Raw genomic sequence first — 21,004 nt, forward strand, 5'->3', positions numbered from 1 at the left:
CAGTCTTTCAGTTTCCGGTCAAAACACCATTTTCCCAAGATACTTAAGTCAGCTGCTTTCCACCCCCGCCCCCTTCCCAGAGGCCACACCATACATTTGTAATATGGTCAGAAGCTGTGGTCACAGTCTGCATTCCATCCTGGGATCCCCCAGCCTTCTTTACGTGTTCAGAATTTGTGTACGTTGAAGGGCACACTTCGATGTGCAGTGCTGTGGGTTTTGACCAATGAAGAGTCTTGTATCCACCGTCCCAGTCCCGTACCAGGCAGAACAGTTCCACTGCCCTAAAAATTCCCCTTTGAGGTCAGCCACTTCCTGATTCCCCAACTCTGACAACCCCTGGTGTGTTTTCTGTCCTTACAGTTTTGCCTTTGGCAGATGTCATATGAACGGAGTCATAGGATACATAGACTTCTGGATCTAGCTTCTCTGACTTAGCAAAATGCATTTGATACTCAACCATTTTTTCTGTTTGTGAATCAATACTTACTTCTAATTTTCACTGATTATGAGTAAATCTGCTATAAACATTTGTAGATGGCTCTTGAGTTCACTTGGTAGATACCGAAGGCTGGGGTTGCTGGGCTGTATGGTGAGTCTGTATTTAACTTTATAAGAAAGTGCCACACTGTCTTATCACATGACTATGATAAGACACGTTGTCACCAGCAATGAACAAGAGTTCCAGTTGCTCTATATAATAAAATAAGGAAAATAAAGTTTCCTTTATTTTCAGTCAGCCTCAAATGAAGAACATTTTTATCAAATGAATAAACCTGAATCTTTAATCACGGATTCCAAACTCATGTCCTTGCTGTCTGAGAAAACCTCTGAAAAGAGCAACTGAAACGTCATCCCTAAGTTGTCAGCTGCTGTTAGTGCCGTATGTGCCATAGATCACAGATGCAAGAACAGGGTTGGGGACAGCATTCTGGCTTCCCAAACAGGGGGTGCTCCCTCTGAGATTGCAGAGAGAAGGGGGGTTGGGGAGCCTGACGTGAGTCACACTGTCAGCCCAGGGGAAGTGCTCCTGGGTTCCCTTTGGAGACAGTGAGCGATGTGACCCTCAGAAGAGATGGGAAAGAGATGGACGTGTTTGTGCTTTGGGGCACCTCCCATGGGTTCACTCACCAAATTTGGCCACTTGGTGGACTGTTCCAGTCCGGAATCTGGAAGTGTTTGGGGATGGGAGCTGATACACCTCTCTCTCCATGTCCCTTTGGCAGAATGTGTGTGCGTGCTTGTGTGTGTCTGTGTGAAGGGGGTGGGGGACCTCTAGGGCCCTTGTTCAGGGTGGTTTCTGGCTCCCTGCTGGCAGAAATCATTAGTATTTTATTACTGCTATTTTTTTTTAATTTTATTTTTTTATTTCCAGCATAACAGTATTCATTATTTTTGCACCACACCCTGTGCTCCATGCAATCCGTGCCCTCTATAATACCCACCACCTGGTACCCCAACCTCCCACCCCCCGTCCCTTCAAAACCTTCAGATTGTTTTTCAGAGTCCATAGTCTCTCATGGTTCACCTCCCCTTCCAATTTCCCCCAACTCCCTTCTCCACTCTAAGTCCCCATGTCCTCCATGCTATTTGTTATGCTCCACAAATAAGTGAAACCATATGATAATTGACTCTCTCTGCTTGACTTATTTCACTCAGCATAATCTCTTCCAGTCCCGTCCATGTTGCTACAAAAGTTGGGTATTCATCCTTTCTGATGGAGGCATAATACTCTATCCCCAGGGGTACAGGTCTGTGAATCACCAGGTTTACACACTTCACAGCACTCACCAAAGCACATACCCTCCCCAATGTCCATAATCCCACCCCCTTCTCCCAAACCCCCTCCCCCCAGCAACCCTCAGTTTGTTTTGTGAGATCAAGAGTCACTTATGGTTTGTCTCCCTCCCAATCCCATCTTGTTTCATTGATTCTTCTCCTACCCACTTAAGCCCCCATGTTGCATCACCACTTCCTCATATCAGGGAGATCATATGATAGTTGTCTTTCTCTGCTTGACTTATTTCGCTAAGCATGATACGCTCTAGTTCCATCCATGTTGTCGCAAATGGCAAGATTTCATTTCTTTTGATGGCTGCATAGTATTCCATTGTGTATATATACCACATCTTCTTGATCCATTCATCTGTTGATGGACATCTAGGTTCTTTCCATAGTTTGGCTGTTGTGGACATTGCTGCTATAAACATTCGGGTGCATGTGCCCCTTTGGATCACTACGTTTGTATCCTTAGGGTAAATACCCAATAGTGCAATTGCTGGGTCATAGGGCAGTTCTATTTTCAACATTTTGAGGAACCTCCATGCTGTTTTCCAGAGTGGCTGCACCAGCTTGCATTCCCACCAACAGTGTAGGAGGGTTCCCCTTTCTCCGCATCCTCGCCAGCATCTGTCATTTCCTGACTTGTTGATTTTAGCCATTCTGACTGGTGTGAGGTGATATCTCATTGTGGTTTTGATTTGTATTTCCCTGATGCCGAGTGATATGGAGCACTTTTTCATGTGTCTGTTGGCCATCTGGATGTCTTCTTTGCAGAAATGTCTGTTCATGTCCTCTGCCCATTTCTTGATTGGATTATTTGTTCTTTGGGTGTTGAGTTTGCTAAGTTCTTTATAGATTCTGGACACTAGTCCTTTATCTGATATGTCATTTGCAAATATCTTCTCCCATTCTGTCAGTTGTCTTTTGATTTTGTTAACTGTTTCCTTTGCTGTGCAAAAGCTTTTGATCTTGATGAAATCCCAATAGTTCATTTTTGCCCTTGCTTCCCTTGCCTTTTGCGTTGTTCCTAGGAAGATGTTGCTGCGGTTGAGGTCAAAGAGGTTGCTGCCTGTGTTCTCCTCAAGGATTTTGATGGATCCTTCGCACATGAGGTCCTTCATCCATTTTGAGTCTATTTTTGTGTGTGGTGTAAGGAAATGGTCCAATTTCATTTTTCTGCATGTGGCTGTCCAATTTTCCCAGCACCATTTATTGAAGAGGCTGTCTTTTTGCCATTGGACATTCTTTCCTGCTTTGTCGAAGATTAGTTGACCATAGAGTTGAGGGTCTATTTCTGGGCTCTCTATTCTGTTCCATTGATCTATGTGTCTGTTTTTGTGCCAGTACCATGCTGTCTTGATGACGACAGCTTTGTAATAGAGCTTGAAGTCCGGAATTGTGATGCCACCAACGTTGGCTTTCTTTTTCAATATCCCTTTGGCTATTCGAGGTCTTTTCTGCTTCCATATAAATTTTAGCATTATTTGTTCCATTTCTTTGAAAAAGATGGATGGTACTTTGATAGGAATTGCATTAAATGTGTAGATTGCTTTAGGTAGCATAGACATTTTCACAATATTTATTCTTCCAATCCAGGAGCATGGAACATTTTTCCATTTCTTTGTGTCTTCCTCAATTTCTTTCATGAGTACTTTATAGTTTTCTGAGTATAGATTCTGTGTCTCTTTGGTTAGGTTTATTCCTAGGTATCTTATGGTTTTGGGTGCAATTGTAAATGGGATTGACTCCTTAATTTCTCTTTCTTCTGTCTTGCTGTTGGTGTAGAGAAATGCAACTGATTTCTGTGCATTGATTTTATATCCTGACACTTTACTGAATTCCTGTATAAGTTCTAGCAGTTTTGGAGTGGATTCCTTTGGGTTTTCCACATATAGTATCATATCATCTGCGAAGAGTGATAATTTGACTTCTTCTTTGCCGATTTGGATGCCTTTAATTTCCTTTTGTTGTCTGATTGCTGAGGCTAGGACCTCTAGTACTATGTTGAATAGCAGTGGTGATAATGGACATCCCTGCCGTGTTCCTGACCTTAGCGGAAAAGCTTTCAGTTTTTCTCCATTGAGAATGATATTTGCGGTGGGTTTTTCATAGATGGCTTTGATGATATTGAGGTATGTGCCCTCTATCCCTACACTTTGAAGAGTTTTGATCAGGAAGGGATGCTGTACTTTGTCAAATGCTTTTTCAGCATCTATTGAGAGTATCATATGGTTCTTGTTCTTTCTTTTATTGATGTGTTGTATCACATTGACTGATTTGCGGATGTTGAACCAACCTTGCAGCCCTGGAATAAATCCCACTTGGTCGTGGTGAATAATCTTTTTAATGTACTGTTGAATCCTATTGGCTAGTATTTTGTTGAGTATTTTCGCATCTGTGTTCATCAAGGATATCGGTCTGTAGCTCTCTTTTTTGGTGGGATCCTTGTCTGGTTTTAGGATCAAGGTGATGCTGGCCTCATAAAATGAGTTTGGAAGTTTTCCTTCCATTTCTATTTTTTGGAACAGTTTCAGGAGAATAGGGATTAGTTCTTCTTTAAATGTTTGGTAGAATTCCCCCGGGAAGCCGTCTGGCCCTGGGCTTTTGTTTGTTTGGAGATTTTTAATGACTGTTTCAATCTCCTTACTGGTTATGGGTCTGTTCAGGCTTTCTATTTCTTCCTGGTTCAGTTGTGGTAGTTTATATGTTTCTAGGAATGCATCCATTTCTTCCAGATTGTCAAATTTATTGGCGTAGAGTTGCTCATAGTATGTTCTTATAATAGTTTGTATTTCTTTGGTGTTAGTTGTGATCTCTCCTCTTTCATTCATGATTTTATTTATTTGGGTCCTTTCTCTTTTCTTTTTGATAAGTCGGGCCAGGGGTTTATCAATTTTATTAATTCTTTCAAAGAACCAGCTCCTAGTTTCGTTGATTTGTTCTATTGTTTTTTTGGTTTCTATTTCATTGATTTCTGCTCTGATCTTTATGATTTCTCTTCTCCTGCTGGGCTTAGGGTTTCTTTCTTGTTCTTTCTCCAGCTCCTTTAGGTGTAGGGTTAGGTTGTGTACCTGAGACCTTTCTTGTTTCTTGAGAAAGGCTTGTACCGCTATATATTTTCCTCTCAGGACTGCCTTTGTTGTGTCCCACAGATTTTGAACCGTTGTATTTTCATTATCATTTGTTTCCATGATTTTTTTCAATTCTTCTTTAATTTCCCGGTTGACCCATTCATTCTTTAGAAGGATGCTGTTTAGTCTCCATGTATTTGGGTTCTTTCCAAACTTCCTTTTGTGGTTGAGTTCTAGCTTTAGAGCATTGTGGTCTGAAAATATGCAGGGAATGATCCCAATCTTTTGATACCGGTTGAGTCCTGATTTAGGACCGAGGATGTGATCTATTCTGGAGAATGTTCCATGTGCACTAGAGAAGAATGTGTATTCTTTTGCTTTGGGATGAAATATTCTGAATATATCCGTGATGTCCATCTGGTCCAGTGTGTCGTTATTATTACTGCTATTTTAAATGGGACCTTGGGAATGGAAATTTTTAAATGTGTTTTGTAACCCTTAGCAAAATGGGGGAAACACCTTTGTGAAATTTCTGGCATGTGATCTTTTGACCTTTCCAGCCACATTGCGCCCGTGCATGTCAGTTAGTGCTACTCCCTCACAAGAGGCCAGAGGTGCTGAGTTCAATGGAAGCAGGCCAGTTAGTGAGCGGGACTTTGGGTGAGCTATTATCATTTTGTAACAGAGGTTTAGAACACATACACATAAGTACACACATTCAGATAAATACGCATGCATCCAGTTTCATGAGATAACACGCTGCACTCTGCAAAAAGCAGCTCAGCTGAAGAGTCCAGAAACACAGAAAGGACAATCGCGCGTGAATCCTATCTTTCCAAGAGAATGGCTTTTTCTCCTTCCTGCCCTTACAGCTCTGTAGTGTGTGCATTTCCTGCACACATTGGGAGAGTGGGGCTCACCTGCTCGGTGCTGTTTTCTTGGTTGGTCTGTGCAAATACAACTACTTAAAATTGCATCCCTGTCTGTGGTTTCCAGGACTTTAGAGGGGGACAGCCAGTCAGCCTCTGTGCTGACCTTTCCTTTGTCTGCTTGCCCAGCACATGAAGCCTGGTTCCAGTGACATTGGGGGTGACACCTGCCCTGAGCAGCTTGTCCCAGCTTTTGCTGGCCTCCCTTGTCATCAGTCTGATGCAGGTAGTGTTGGGTCATAGAGACTCCTACAGAGCTGTCACCGGAAGAAGGAAGGGGTCACTCTGAGGGATGGTGAGGGGTGCAGTGCAGAGGGGTGTCTGCTTCTTGCTGGCTGCTGTCCTCAGGGTCAGCCCCCCTAGTGACCTGTTCCATGCTAGGCACAAGAACAGGGTTGAGCGCGAGGCAGGATGTGAATGAGAAGCAGTGGGCAGGTCCTGTGATAGGGAAGGGGCTGGCCTTTGTGCCCTGAGCCTCAAAGGGCCCTGGGAATGCTCTTCCTTCTACGTGGGTTTCTTCAGGTAGAGAGAGGGCTGGCTGCGGAAGGCATTGGGGGGCCACCTCCTCTCTGGGGACGGAACTCAGATTTGCTGAGGAGCAAAGCCTCTGGCTTACAGTACTAGTATCCTGTTCTCTGCAGGTGGGTTTGTGAACAAGATAGTTTTCCTAGAGGGCGCCTGGGGGGCTCCTTTGGTTAATTGACTGCCTTCAGCTCAGGTCAGGATTCTGGAGTCCTGGGATCGAGTCCCACATCGGGCTCCCAGCTCTGTGGGGAGTCTAATTCTCCCTCTGACCTTCTCCCCTCTCATATTCTCTCACTTTCTCTCTCTCTCTCTCTCAAATAAATAAATTTTTAAAAATCTTTAAAAAAACAAAAACAAAAACAAAAAATGTAGTTTTCCTAGAACACACAGGGTGTAAATTGCTCCCAGTGGCTGAGGCTGTGGTGGGTCTGGTGACCTGGGCTACTGAAGGAGAGGCCCTAGGAGCTCTCGGGGGTGTCTGAAGCAGTTCCTCAGCACTCTTCAGCTGTTCTAGAAAAGGTAGGTCAGTGACTGCCTTTTTTTTTTTTTTTTTTTTTTTTTTTTTTTGCATCAGCTACCTCAAAAACCAAAGCATTTTTAGGACTATAGAAAAATGACTTACTCGTTTTTTTCCTGATTTATTTGCTTTAACAAATACATTGTTCTGCTATATTCTGTTTGAAACCTTGTGACTGTTTTTTTTCTCCCCCTGAGGGAAGTGGACGACTGCTTTAGTACATGGAACAGGCCAGGTGTAGGTGCGGGGTCTGGAGGACGAGCACATGCTCCCCAGGAGCCACTTCTGAGCTCAGTTATCTTGAGCGCACTGCTTCGGGGTGCTTAGTCCTTCTCAAACAGGTGGGCAGGGCCTCTTGGAAAAAAACTGCCCAGCTCGTCCCCACGTTAGGTGCGGCCACATGCTGCACAAGGACTGGTGGCTGCCTGCCAAGGCTGCCAGTAGGCGGAGGGGCCCAGATCTGCTCGCCTAAGCTGGGCGTGCTCCTGGGGAGCTCTCTTCCCTGGGAAGCTGGAGGCCCTAGGATGCCGAGGGTGGCAACTTGTGGTGTGTGTGCTGGGCCTCTGTGCCTTCATCTGTGAGATGGGCCCCTTGGCCTTGATGGTCACTCTTCCTCTTTCAGCTCCCAGGACACTAACGGCCGAGGTCAGCTTGGGCAGCTTGCCGTAGCAGTTCCTGCTCCACAGTGGGGAAAGCTGTGAGAATGTCCTCCTTCTAAGGGAAATCTAGACTTGGAGGGCAAGCCATGCCAGGTGTGTGGCCTTGGTGAGGCCCTTTTGACGTTCTGCCTTTAGTCCCCATCTCTGAGATAGGTTTCATCTCGACACCCTTCTTTCCCTCAGGGTAGAGTCCCAGGAGCTTGCAGATGTCAGAAGTAAAAATTGTGCATTGGTAGGCTCTGTGCTTGCAGATGTCTGCGCTGTGGATTGTCCCTGCTACGGGGGCAGCTGTGGTCAGGCCAGGTCCCTGCTGGCGAGGCCCACCCAGGAGGCACTGGCGAGACCCACCCAGTGAGGAAATGAAGGCTGGGGGAGGGGGGAGACACAGGAAAAGGAAGTGGGACAGAATGGTTGCCAAAGGCTCTACAGAGCAGGGCCCCTCCCTTGGTTGCCTAGAGAGCCCTTGGGGTGCAGAGCAGGGCAGCTGGTGGTGCACGCTGGCAGATGGTGTCTGGAAGGGAACCCGTTTGCTCTGCTCCCTGCCCTCTCCTAGGGGCCGTGGCTGACCTTGAAAAGTTTTGTTTCTTTGGGGAGGGGGTGGTGTGGGCAGCCTCAGGTCGGTTCAAGGTTTGCTCGTCTGTGTCTAGGAGCATCTTGGCTTCTCTATGAGTCCCTGCAGACTTCCTTGTGTGGCCGCCAATGACTTGGTGCCACCCCAGATGTCACAGCCCAGCACAGCCTGCCAGAGGCTTTTCTGATCTGTGGCTATTTCCCCCACCCCCACACGCCTGGCCCTCTGTGCTCCCTCCCTCCCTCCCTCCCTTCCTTTTCCTCTCCCTTGGTACAAGAGAAAAATCTTCCCAGAAGCCTGCACGGGTTCTCTAGTCCCCACCTTCTTCCCAGTCCCTGGCAGAGGGGACCAGGGGACCATTTTTCCTGTCTTGAACTTGGGGCCTGTGTCCTGGTAGGTGTCCTCGCCCATCTACCGAGGCTGACTCTCCACTGTCCAGTCCTGTGAGGCTGGACCCAATGACACTAATGATAGGCGCATGGTGCTTAGGAGCCTGAAGGGGCCTCGGGCACATGCAGTCACAAATCTGGGTCCGCTGCCATTCGTTTCCTTCTCCCTTGCCCTTTAAGTCAGACCGGTCTGTCCAACCAGGTGTCAGGGAGCGCCCTCCAACGCTAGCAATTTGTGGTGTGACCCAGGGACTCGAGCCCCAGAAGTCCTGGGACACCCAGGAACACCTTCCAGAAAGGTAGATTGGACCTCATTGCTATTTTTGGATTTCTCCTACGCCAAGGAGCTCCCCTGCCCCCTCCCCCATCCTGAGGAGAATCTATTTTAAGGGGTGCTCTCAGGACCGTCTGTGTCTGCGGAATCTGCTGAGGGATATGCAAGGCCACGTGTGGTATGAGTCGGCCTGGCCAGGAAGGCAGAGAATGTTGTTCTTTGACTCCTGTTTTAAAATTTGCCTTCTTTGTGGCTAGCGTTTCCTAGTTTGCTGTGGATTCTTATTTTTCATCATTTGAATAGGTAAATACGTTTGAGTGTTTTGAACTCCAAGAGATGCAAGCAGTTTTCAAGGAAAGTCCCAACCTCCCCTCCACCCTCCCAGCTCTGTCCCCAGGTGACCTCTGCTGTGACTTTCTTAGGTGTCCTCCCAGAGGATCCTGCTGCATGCACAGGGAGATGCACACACGTACAAGCGCCATGTACCCTATTTCATGCCTTCTGCTCTGAACCTTGCTTTCCTCCCTCAATATCAATAGTACTGCTTTAGAGATCTCCCGCATCAGTTCACAAGGAGCCCAGTCCACTTCTTTCTTACAGTCTTCTGTGCTGTGGCTGTTCCAGAATTGATTTAATGGGCCCCAGTGAAAGGGCATGAGTTGTTCTGTGGCTTTTGCTGCCTTGAATAATCAGGTACCTATCCCATTTTGTAGGGGTGCAGGTATGTCTATAGAATAAGTTCCCAGGAGTTGTTTTGTGGAGTCAAATTTTGCCCATGTCTGTAATTGTGATCAGCCTCCTCACCAGGTGGCCCCCAGTAGAGGTTGGGGCAGTTTGTGCTTCCCCTGGGCAAGCTGGGAGTGCAAGCATCCTGCCGCCTTGGCCCCTGGCAGGTGCAAAGTTGGACCTCAGTGGGGGGTCGGTTTGCATTTGCTCACTGATAGGTGAGGCTGAGCATCTTTTCAGGTGTTGGGGAGTACTTTGTGTTCTTTTTCTCTACTGTCTTATAGTCTTTACCCGTATTTCTATTGGGTGTTGGTTTTTCCTTTTCTGTATTTTCTTTCTGTATCAGAGAGCAGGCCTTTTGTGATACGAGCTGCAAATATATTTTTTTCCTCGGATTGTCATTTATCTGCTGCCTTTGTTTCTGGTAGCTTTGTGCTTCGAGAAGTATTTTATGCTTTTGTAGTCAGACTCATCCATCTTTTCATTTATGGCTACTGGGCTTCCGTGCATAGAAAGAACGTCTAACGTCTACCCTAGCATGGTCCTTACTTTCTTTCCAGATGCTACTTAGCTGTCCTTGCGCGTATCCTGGGTCCTCTCCCCCCCACCCATCTGAGATGCTCATTTATGCCATACTTGTTTCCCCGCTCTTTTGGGGTCTAGTTCTGGCATTTCTGCTCCTCTCCACTGGCCCGTTACCTGCTTATGTGGCAGATGTGGAATATCTGGTGGTCTGGTACCCCCACGTCAATCTTTGTTTTCCTCGCAGTTTCTATTTGTTTGTTTTTCTGTAGGAATTTTAGAATCAAGTTATCCCAGTCCAAAACAAAGCAAAGCAACACCAAAACCGCCTACTTTAAAAATACACTTGCATCTGTTGTAGAAAGGCAGGTTTTGTTCCCACTGTGCCCCCCAGGCTGTGCAGCAGTCTCCTGTCCCTCCTCCACACGGCCTGGCTCGTGCCACAGTGTCAGGAGCGAGGGATCGGTAGCACTGGTGCAGCTCTTACAGCCGCAGGAGACCAGAGTGCCCTGGGGTGGGGGCAGTTCCAGCAAAGAGGAATGCTCACGGGTGTGGAGCTTGCATGTGCAACCAGTGGTTGCCACCATGGTCATTTGCTGGTGGCTTGCTCATGAGAGCCCCCCTCAAGGGGCTGGGGAGCCCAGGAGCAACCCCCCTGCAACTGGTGATAACAGTGTCACTCGTATGAGCATGTATGTGCTCCCACTTCAGTCTTCCAGTAACTGTGAGAAGAAACAGGCAAGATGACAGCCTCTGCAGCTGTCAGCAAATTGGGGAGGGGGGTGCAGGGGTGTGGTGGGGCCTGACCACTGCAGGGGCTGCTTCCATGTGGAAAGCACCTCTCTAGCTCTGGGCAGAGTCCCAGGGCAAGAGGGGTCCCCACTGAGTGGCAGCTCTCCCTCCTGCTGGGCCTCACCTCCCTCCCTTGCACCGACCGTAGTGGGGAGGGGCTTCCAACAGGGGTGTTCTGCGAGACAGGGCATCCTCCTGTCAGCCCCACGTGGGTCTATAAACCGTGGGCATTGTCAGTGATCAGTTGAGTAGCCAGTGGCCTCCTTAAGGAGAGGAGAGTCTGCTTTCCACCACAGGGGACAGGCCTTTCTGCTGACCCTGAGGCTGCCTGTGAGCCCGGGTTTCCTTGGAGGCTGGCCCTTGGTTGGCTCCAGCGATTGGCCGACTGCCAAGCTGCCCCAGGGTGGGAGGGTGAGCAGGAGGGATTCCCCGGAGGGGAAAACATGGCAGTGTCAAGGTGGGGAGCTGGAAGTGGCCCCATGCCAGTGGCCGCAGTTCAGAGCTAGCTGTTGAAAGGGGACAGCCCACTTGCTGGCAGTGACTAGCCAGGACCTGGGTGCTGGGGCCTGGGGGCCCTGGAGAAGCTGCGTGTCTGGGGCGGGGGGCAGACTCTCCCTGTGCTTGCCTCGGACTCTGACCAGCTCTGCCCCTCATTGTCACTGCCCAGACACACACCCATGTGGATTCCTTCTGTTCGCTGAGGTCTGCTCATGGGACCTGAGGCACTGCCGTTACATCGATGGGTCTTCTCTCTGGGGCCCTCTGTTCAGAGATGTACCCTATCCCTTCTCACTTCCACAAAGAGGAGCTCAGCTCGGCTTCCCAGAGCCCTGGCTGGTCGAGCTGGCCTGAGCTGAGACGAGCCAGCAGGAGGTCAAGGGGGCCAATAGTCGAGGGCACTTACTGGCCACAGGCAGGAAAGGCTTTAGTCCACAGACATGATTCTGGCCCCAGCTCTGTGAGTGGCACTGGGAGCCAATGCTAAAGGACCCCCAGGACTGCCCCCAAGAGGCCCACAGATAGAAAAGAACTGCCTTGTGCAGGCATTCTTGGAGCCAGGAGGGACCCACTCACCTGTAGGAGCTGGCAGTCTGGCCCAGACTGGTTGGAGCAATTGAGTTAATTGGGAGCATGCCCTTTGGACAGGGGTGAGAGCCAGAGGGAGTCTCCCTGTGGCCGGAGCCTGCACCCCGGGCAGGGGCTGGATGGTGCACACTCCCTAAGCTGCACCTGCAGGCTGCCGAGCAGGGGGCGAGGGGAGGGCCCAGGGCTCAGTGCCCAGTCGGGGGCTCGAAGGAGGAAAGCCCCTGTGCTCCCAGTCTGGCCTCTTGCGGCTTCCGGGAGGAACAAGCTGTCCCAGGCCAGGCCTGTGGCTTGGGCAAGAGGAGCATGTGGGACGCAGTGTTCCCTGATAAGATGAGGCAATCGCTCTCACAGCCTCACTGCAGCGCCAGGGAACATTTATGTAACCCCCGCCCTGTGCCCCACGAGCCCTTGGCCCTGGCGCCCCTGCTGCCCAGCTGCCCCCCCCCCTTACTACACACCAGTAGCACCCCGCTCAGTACAGACCATTTATCCCCTGGCCTTGCAGCCTGGCAGCCTCAGGCCCCTCCCTCCACCCTGAGCATGGCCTGGCCCCTTCCCCAGCCCCCCACAGTGACTCCAGCCTTCCCCTAGCTTCCCTCCCTCCCTGTGTACCCTGTACCCCACAAAACCTGACCTCTACCCACTTCCTCTCACTCTGCTTCCCCCTCCCAAGGCCCTCTCACCGTTCAGTCCCACAGCCCCAATCCTGGCCCCCTTGGGAAAGTGAGGGCAGGGGGTCTTAAGTGAGCGATGCCAGGATTAGGCTTCAGGCAGGGTGCTGCAGGAGGGCTGAGCTCCCTTCAAGGATCTGGAATCCTCGGTTAGGTTTCCTGTTCCAAGAGGGCCCATGTCACTTCTGAGCTAGACTGCGCACTCTCCGTGTGATGGCCCTGTGGTTCTCCTGCTGTCTCCCTGTCATGTGCCCAAGAGGAAGCAGATGCAGAATTTGAGCCCAGCAGGAGGGAAGCTAGGATCCACTTAGTCCCGACACACCCTGTAGGACCCAGACCTGCTGAGTCCCCACTCCAGTCTGGTCGCACCACCTTGGGGCCAATCCCAAGCAGAGCAGTTTTCAGAGGGAGGCCTAGGGACACCTGTAGGTACCTGAGACCCTTCTAGGAAAACTATTTTCAAAATAATAACATCATTTATCCTTTATTCTCTCAAAAGAATATAATGGAATATTCCAAAAGCTAAATGATGAGTGATGACATCATCCCTCTGTCAGCTACTGGAATGTGTGCTTGAGTTTGAATTTTTTTGTTTTAATTTCTAATATGGTAAATACCAACATATATAGCCCATATGAACAGACTCTCTTTGGGTCCCTCTCCACAAGTATGAGAAACACTGTCGTGGGTGACTCTGTCCCCCGTCCAGGCTGCCTTAACCCCACCTGTTCTCGATTTTACTGGCTGTTCCTCATTAGGCCCCTGGGTGCTGCCTGAGTGTCCCCAGCCCAGCCAGACCCTGGTGCCGCTCCTTACCAGCATGAATCATAACTTCCAGGTGTCTGCAGGCGTCTGCTTCATCTGTTGGTGGGCCACTTTGTTGCCATCGGCCCTCCTGGAGTGGACTGACAGAGGCATGAAGGATGGAATATCGAGGACCCTGTCTGCATCAGGACCCTGTCCCCAGGGCCAGACACTGGGTGTGTGTTCAGTAAAAGTGCCGAGCTGCTGACGCCTAGACAGACCAAGAGCCGCGTGCTGGCCTAGGGGTGGTGTTGGGCTTTCCCTCCCTTCTGCCACTGCCGCGCCAGGCCGGCTGGTACCACATCCCATGCCACCGGATGCTGCAGTTCTCTGCGGCCCTGACATCACTGGAGCCATCTCTGACTATGCCTGCCTCACGTGCCTCCCAGAGCTGTAAGCATTAAGGACCCTGAAAAGGACAAACCCCCAGTGAGGCCCCAGGGCTTCTTAGAAAGCAAAGGGGAGTCTGAATTTGGGTTGGTCCTCCCCTGCTCCCACCACAGGCCTCAATTTGAGAAGACACAGGTGACAAAAATAATGGATAAGAGCAAAACTAACAGCTTAACTTTTCAAAGGTAAGCATTTGGCCCGTGCCAGGCACGGTGCCACGACCTGGTTGTGTGTGACCTCGAGGAATCACCACGTGTACCCCACTGGGAGGAAGGAGTCGTTTATTCGTCTCCTGGGCGATTACCTTAAATTAAGTAGCCTGACAGAACAGATTACTGGAAACAGATCACTGTAAACTGGGTGGCTTGAGACAACAGGAATGCACTTTCTCAGTGTTTTAGAGGGCAGAATTTAAGATCAAGGTGTTGGCAGCTCACTCCCCTGCCCACCTTCTGAAGGCTCTGCTGGCAGCAGGGAGGGGAAATCCATCTCACGTGTCTCTCCTGGCTTCCGGGGCGCCCTACGGTGCTTGCTGGCCCTGGGCTGGCGGGTGCGTGCTCCGGTCGTTCTTCCGTCCTCTCTTGGCCTTCTCGTCTGTGTTTTTCTAAGGTCACTTGTGATCTCATTTCAAAATCTTCACCTTAATTATATGCACAAAGACCCTTTTTGCAAATAAGAAAAGGGATTCGAGGATTCCTTGTTCCAAGGGTTAGGACTTGGACTTCTTAGAGGGAAGGCACTCTTGACTCCTCCATAGAGACGCTTATCTGAGGCCACACTCAGCAAACTGTGAGGATGGGTCTAAACCTCACACCTGGCACACCGAGCTCTTGAACTCAGCACCCAGCGACCCAGAAATGAAACCATTGTATTTAATGCTGGACCTTTCCAAACATTTAATGACCAGCGTGCATTGTGAAGTTCCTAAAGTGGACTTAGCATGCAGCATTTCTCGGATATTTTTGTGACGAGGTTTTTCCCCCCAGAACCAACTAACAATATATTCAGTTCTAAGAAGACATGTAACACAGAAGAGCTTACAACAACAACAACAAAAATCCTGTTCCCAGTGCAGCTTCACTCCCCAGTGACCAACACTGCTCTGATTTTAGTTGTCTTGGTGGTTACTGATATAAATAAACATATGTGAATTTTTTTTTTTTTACTGTTCTTTGATATTTCAGATTTAGATTTAGATGTAGGTATGATCTTCCTGCCATGAAATTTAAGGATTTACCTCATTCCTACCCTTCCCATCACCTCTTCCTGAATTGATGGATATGTTATTAATTTTTTTATTGATTATCCTTATAACTTTAACCTCATTTAGACATTTCCTTTGACTGTTCATGTGTGTGTTCCTACCTTTCTTATAAATCATTTTCTCCTGGGGCCGAGTCAGTTGCGTGGACTTTGTCTATAACATTGATTCTACACACTGACAACTAACTGATGCTAGGGTTCACATGACCATGACTATGAAAAGATTACTTCCATATGCCAGGGCCTGTACAGGGATTTCATTCCCTCCTGTTGCCTCATGGGGTTGTTGTGAAAGATAAATAGTTTAACATACAAAAAGCCCCTAGACCACTGTTTGGCTCAGAGCTCTTCCCTGATTGCTCAGAGTCTTGCAGCATTTTAGTTTGCTTCCAGTTTAGACCCCAGTTTTCTTGCATGTCTTCTGTTTTTCCTGGAGTTTCTAATTGCCTCTCTTTTTTGTTTTAAATAAAGAATAATACGTACCCTCACTGTGTCCTGAAGTATATTCAGCCTCTTGATCATACTCTCTGATGCATGGAACTCACTTTCTTCTTGGAACTACCCCCCATGAATCCTGCCTCAGTGGTCCCCAGGTCTCTACCTCACTCTCCTGAACACCCCTTCATTTCTCGCTCATCTCTCTGGCTTCTCAGGTTTGTTTTTGTTTTTGTTTTTTTCTTATTTTTGCTGGAGGTAAACATGAAGACCCGCTCTCTTTGTCATCTAGAATCCAGTGTGATTTATGAGAAGTCTAGTGTGTGTCCCAGCCTTATTCCCTTCCAGATAACTTGGCATTTGTTTCTCACCTCTTTCTAATGAATTTTGTGGTCTCTTTTTATTCAGTGTTCTGACATTGCAGAATTTCTCATGGCGGGAGCCTTTACTCACTAGCCTGCCCACATTTGTGGTAGCTAGTCTTACTTGATCCTGACAGATATGGTGTTCTTGTTTCTTTGGTACTTTGCTCTCCTCCCTTTTTTCCCTGTTTTTTTTTTTTTTTCTTTAACAGAAATTAGTTAAATATTGCACTCCCCAGGATTGAGTCCCTGTAACTCTGAACTATCATTTGTAAACTGTTAGATAGGTTTAGGAAATGATCATGGTTTACTCTCCTACTTGACTTTGAATCCCTCGCCCCAACACACACCCTTTCCCTCTCCAAAAAACCCACATAAAGTCAATAAGAACATATACAACCACACATAGCTCTTAGCTTTAGCATTACTAGGAGACAGAAAACACAGCAACATTCACATGTTCTAGAGGTTTTTGATGTTGTTCTGTTTTTCTGTGATATTTCCTTGAGTTTATTTCCAGCTTTTCTGTGGAATTTTTGTTTGGGCAACAATGCTCTCCGTTTTTAAACACATTTTTTTATTCTCTGAACTTCCATTTGATGGTATCACGTTTGCTTGATGCATGAATTTTGTCTGAAATTGCTCTTTGAATACTAATTAGAATTTTTAGGTTGACATTCTCTTCTGTCTTCTGGCTTCACTCTTTTTCCCCTGGAGTAAGCTTTGTTTTGTTGCTCTCGGATTTTTCCCTTTCATGCTGCTGATTTTCCTTGGCCATCTGGCTATCCCTGGGTGTTTGTTTATATTTAAGGTTGATGGCCTCATTTGGGGTGGGTGGTGTGGATTTCCTCCTCCAGGCACAGGTGGGCCAGCTATAAGGACTGGCTGTTAGCTTTAGAGCCAGAGTAGGGGAGGGAGGGGAAAGTAAACGGTTGGAAAGGTGGCTGTGTGGCCACCCAGGTGCCATAAGGGCTGTATTCTGGGGTGCCAGGAGCTTCTGCTGGCTCTCTCTGAGCAGTTGATGTCATTTTTCTTGTGGTTCAGAGTTTGCCTGGGTAAATGCTCAACTGTTCCTTGCTCTGAGCAAGGAATAGGAGGGAAGGGAGTGGTTCTGATCATAGCCTACATATTTGTTACCTCCCTCTCATGGAGTGTTCTGAGTAGCCACCCTTATCTGTCTCTGGGCTTGGGTCTGCAAAAGCCTAGTTGTACTCTCCTGCTCTGCTGGCTGTTGCCTGTTGGCCCTGTTGGAACTTCTATAAGAGAAGGCGCAACAAGAGAAGAAAATTACCTGGTCTGGGCTCCTCATGTTATAGATGAGGAAACTGAGCGGAGGTCAGGATGGGGGTAGGGCACTCGGGTCTGGGAATTGTCTCTTGGCCGTGAGAGGTGTGGGGCTCTGAAGTGTGACTCCCCCAGGGCCAGTGTGGGGGCAGCTGGACTGTGCAGGCCTGAAAGCTCTTCCTGCCCCTAGACCCTTTACTCCTGGTTACCAACCAGTCTTTGATTCTGAAGATGGGCCTGAGCTCCCCAGGGGCCGTGGGCTCTGCAGCCACATTACCTGAGATGCTGCCATTTTCATCCTGGGAGAGGTCTGCTGTCTGCCTTGGGTACCAGCTGGAGGGCACTGGCAAGGCACACCTTTGCCCTGATGGGTTTGTCGCAGAGGGTGGGAAGACAGCTAGGGGTGGGGAGAAAGGAAGGGGCTGTCGTGGAGGGCAGGGTCAGGAGCTGGGGCTGACGCTCTGCCCTGTCGCCCACAGGTGAGAGGCCCTTTGCCTGCAGCTGGCAGGACTGCAACAAGAAGTTTGCGCGCTCCGATGAGCTGGCCCGGCACTACCGCACACACACCGGCGAGAAGAAGTTCAGCTGCCCCATCTGCGAGAAGCGCTTCATGCGCAGTGACCACCTGACGAAGCACGCGCGCCGCCACGCCAACTTCCACCCGGGCATGCTGCAGCGGCGCAGCGGGGGCTCGCGGACCGGCTCCCTCAGCGACTACAGCCGTTCGGACGCCAGTAGCCCCACCATCAGCCCGGCCAGCTCGCCCTGAGCCAGGCCGCTGCCCCGCCCCCAGCAGCACAGCCCCGGCCGCCCCTCTGCGGCGCCCCGCCCACCCCTCCCCGGGGCTCCGCCCACCCCTCCGTCGGCTACCCGGCCACCCCACACCCCCACCCCGTGCCCCGCCCTGCCCCTCCCCGGGGCCCCACCCCACCCCTCCGCGGGTGCCCCGCCCCTCCACGGGGTCGCCAACCCCTCCGCGGGCGCCCCGCCCCAGGGCTGGCCGAGGACACTCCGCCCCCACTACAGCCATGAGCAGATGCTCGCCCTTCCTCTCCTGATGCCGTGTCTTTCCTTTTGTAATAAGAAAGAAGAGAGAACTTTATGAAGTCAGTAACAACAACACAATTTCTTCACCTCAGGTGTCAAAAGTAAATTTGTAAAAAAACAAAAAATTTTCAAAAAACACCATCCACAAATTGCACAATAGACATACCCACAAAGGTGAGATTCAGTGGTGTTGAACCCCTCCCCCCCCTTTCTCAGGGATGGACATGTTCCACGAGGTCAGTGAGGACACCCCCTTCCTGCCGCCTTACTCTGTACATAGATTTGCACTCTGGAGTTTTCTGTTAGGTTCGGGAACACACTGGGGACAAAGGAGATGGAGCAGTGCAGGTGGGGCTCAGCATCCAGCCTGTGGGTCAGTTGATCAGTCACTTCTGAGCGGACACGGTCACTGACATTTGCTTCCAGGCCAGATTCCCAAGCAGGGGGCCTCCCAGCTGCCAGCTTCTGCCCCAGCAGCCCGGCCGGGCTCAGGACATAGATGATTCAGAGGGATGCCTTAAGCTGTACCGGGCAAAAGAAGCACTCCACCTGGGGAGACCACAGAAATGCCTGCCTTGTGCGGGGGAGGCCCTGCCTATCTCCCTCCCCCTGCCTCCAGGAGCCTATTTTGGGGCCTCTCAGAGCACTGAGAGTAGAGATGCAAGTCTCGGCTGGTCAGTCCAGTGCACCATCTGAAGTCCGATGTGATGGGGCCCGGGGCCACGTTTGCCCAGCCCTTGGCCTGCCTGAGGTATGTGCCCTGTGGAGGGACACCTGGTCGTCTGTGTCCTGCAGAAGGCACATGGAGACCTCTCACTCAGCCACGTCCTCTGACTGGAAAACAAAGCCTGGGAATCCTGGTCTTCAGAGACGTCTGAAAGTGTCTTCCGTGCCTCTAGTTCTTGCGTTCTCCTGGATGGCCCTGGTCTCAAGACACCTTTGTTTGCAACCGTGGGGAAGGTCGTTGGGCCACCTGGCCAGAGGCCCAGTGTATGTGGCCGTGCACGTGGCAGCGCTCGGTGCTTCACAGAGACAGTTCTGTAGCAAGAGACCGGAACATTGTGACTTGGAACTTTTCGGGAGTGGTAAAGCAGATGTTAAGGGAAATGCTGTCGGAGAATGTGCATTCTGTTTCCTCCCTGGGGAACGCCAGACAGAAAGTTGTGGGAAATACTTTGCTCAGACCCACCGTGTTCCCAGCTTGGAATTAGCAAACCTCCAGCTTCTCCATGAGCTTTGCACCCCCTGGACTTCTTTCTCCCTTTCCCTCCCATTTGTCCCCTCCTGCCCGGGAGGATCCAGCCCACACCTGCTCGTGGGGGCATTGGGGCTTGGGGGCTCTGTCGCCGGCGTTCTCCTGCAGGGAGAGGAAGAGCAGAGAGCCAAGCGGTATCTCCGGGAGCCCCCGCCTGGGCTGGGCCGGGCTTTGAGCACTGGCATGGCAGTTGGGCTGGGCTCCAGCGTGCTGCTGCTCAGCCACGTTTGGAGGTTACACCTCAGTGCTGCTGCGCAGGCACCTCCCTTCCCTTCCTCTTGAGAGTTGGGGCGTGTAAATACAAGCCCCAGGACAGTGTGTGCGTATGTGTGTGTGTTGGGGTGGGGGGTGTGGGTTTGGGGTGGATCTGGGGTATCTTGCAGAGACCTCTGCTCATTTTGGTGAGGAGGAATGACCCTCGGGACCTCAGAGGGCTAGAGATGGGCTTCCTGGGCCCAGAGTGCCTTGGTTGTGGCCGTCCTGCTTCTGTCCCCACCTTTTCATGGCGTGGGCTGCAGCACAGAGAAGCCCCAGGGACCCAGGCATGGCTGGTGCTCACAGCCCTTGGCCCCGGCTTTAGGCTGGTACCCTCTGCCCATGGTGAGCACAAGAGTACAGTCTGCTTTCTGCAATACTTGGGTACCCCTTGCAAATTCTGTTGTGAGTCATCTGGGCTCGGCCAGTGGCATGGTGGTAGCCTCTGAGTGGCGTGTTAGGTGTACCAAGCTGGGCGGCAGCGTTCTTGGTGTGGGTGGAAGCCAAGCGGGGCTGGGGGTGTCAGGTGCAGAGCTGCTGGCCCTGGCCACGGTGCCCCCTTTGGGCTGCATGACAGCCATGCTTGCATTTGATCTGGGGGAGAGAGTGGAAGATCCTATAGAGACCTGGACAGAAGAGCGCCCTGAGTGCTGAGGGTGAGAGGTCTTGGTGCCCAGTTCCAAAGTGAGGCCCAGAAGGCCCTTGGAGGCTCCTCCCAAAGTCGTTTCTGTGTGAGGCATAGAAAGCCACACTGAATACATTTCATGTCTCAGGAACTCACATTCCAGGTTCAGGAATTTTATTCCAAAGTCCTTTGGTGTGCTCACCGTCCACGGGTCCCCGAAAGGCAGGGAGAGGGAGCCGTGTGTCTCTGGGAGGCCACGCAGTGCTGTCCCCTTGAGGAGCCAGGAGTTTCCTTGTGATCTGCCCACTGGCATCTCAGAAGGAGGGTTTCTAACCCCACATCTGTCTGCACATAGGAAGGGGAGTAAGGACTCTAAACCCAGTCATCTTGGAATAAAAGAAGAGCTGGTTTGTTTTAGAGGCGGGTGGGGGGTGGGGGAGGGAAAGCGGGTGTTTGCTGTTTTCCAAAGAGAGCACTTAATTTAATTTTTCCTCTAAATGACCCAGGGCTGTTCCATCAGATAGATGGAAGGGTAACATTGCCTTAAAACAGAAATATGCAGGCATTGGCTATTTTTGGCAAACGAGTGTGTCTTCATTCCCAAAGTGGTTCTGGTCTAATGGCAGGGTGCGGTCCTTCCGCTGTGGGCCTGGCCGGAGAGATGGGACACTGCTCAGCTGACTTAGGGCACCTGGAGGGAATTCCCACCTGGCATCCCTGGGCACTTGGCCTGGAGCTCCGGTTGGACCATCCTAACTCATCTGGGGCTA

General features: G+C 50.3%; 1 protein-coding gene across 1 annotated transcript in view; it reads left to right on the plus strand.

Annotated features, from left to right (window-relative positions):
- KLF13 (Kruppel like factor 13) overlaps window positions 1-20,783 on the plus strand; it is a 52,297-nt gene extending 31,514 nt beyond the window's left edge. The window contains exon 2 of the mRNA XM_032342259.1: window positions 17,532-20,783. Within this exon, the coding sequence (XP_032198150.1) occupies window positions 17,532-17,821 (290 nt within the window). The 3' untranslated portion in view covers window positions 17,822-20,783. The remainder of the gene's footprint in view (window positions 1-17,531) is intronic.
- Window positions 20,784-21,004: the final 221 nt, after the last annotated feature.

This window comes from Mustela erminea, chromosome 5 (genome assembly GCF_009829155.1).
Source record: "Mustela erminea isolate mMusErm1 chromosome 5, mMusErm1.Pri, whole genome shotgun sequence".
Classification (NCBI taxonomy): Eukaryota; Metazoa; Chordata; class Mammalia; order Carnivora; family Mustelidae; genus Mustela; species Mustela erminea.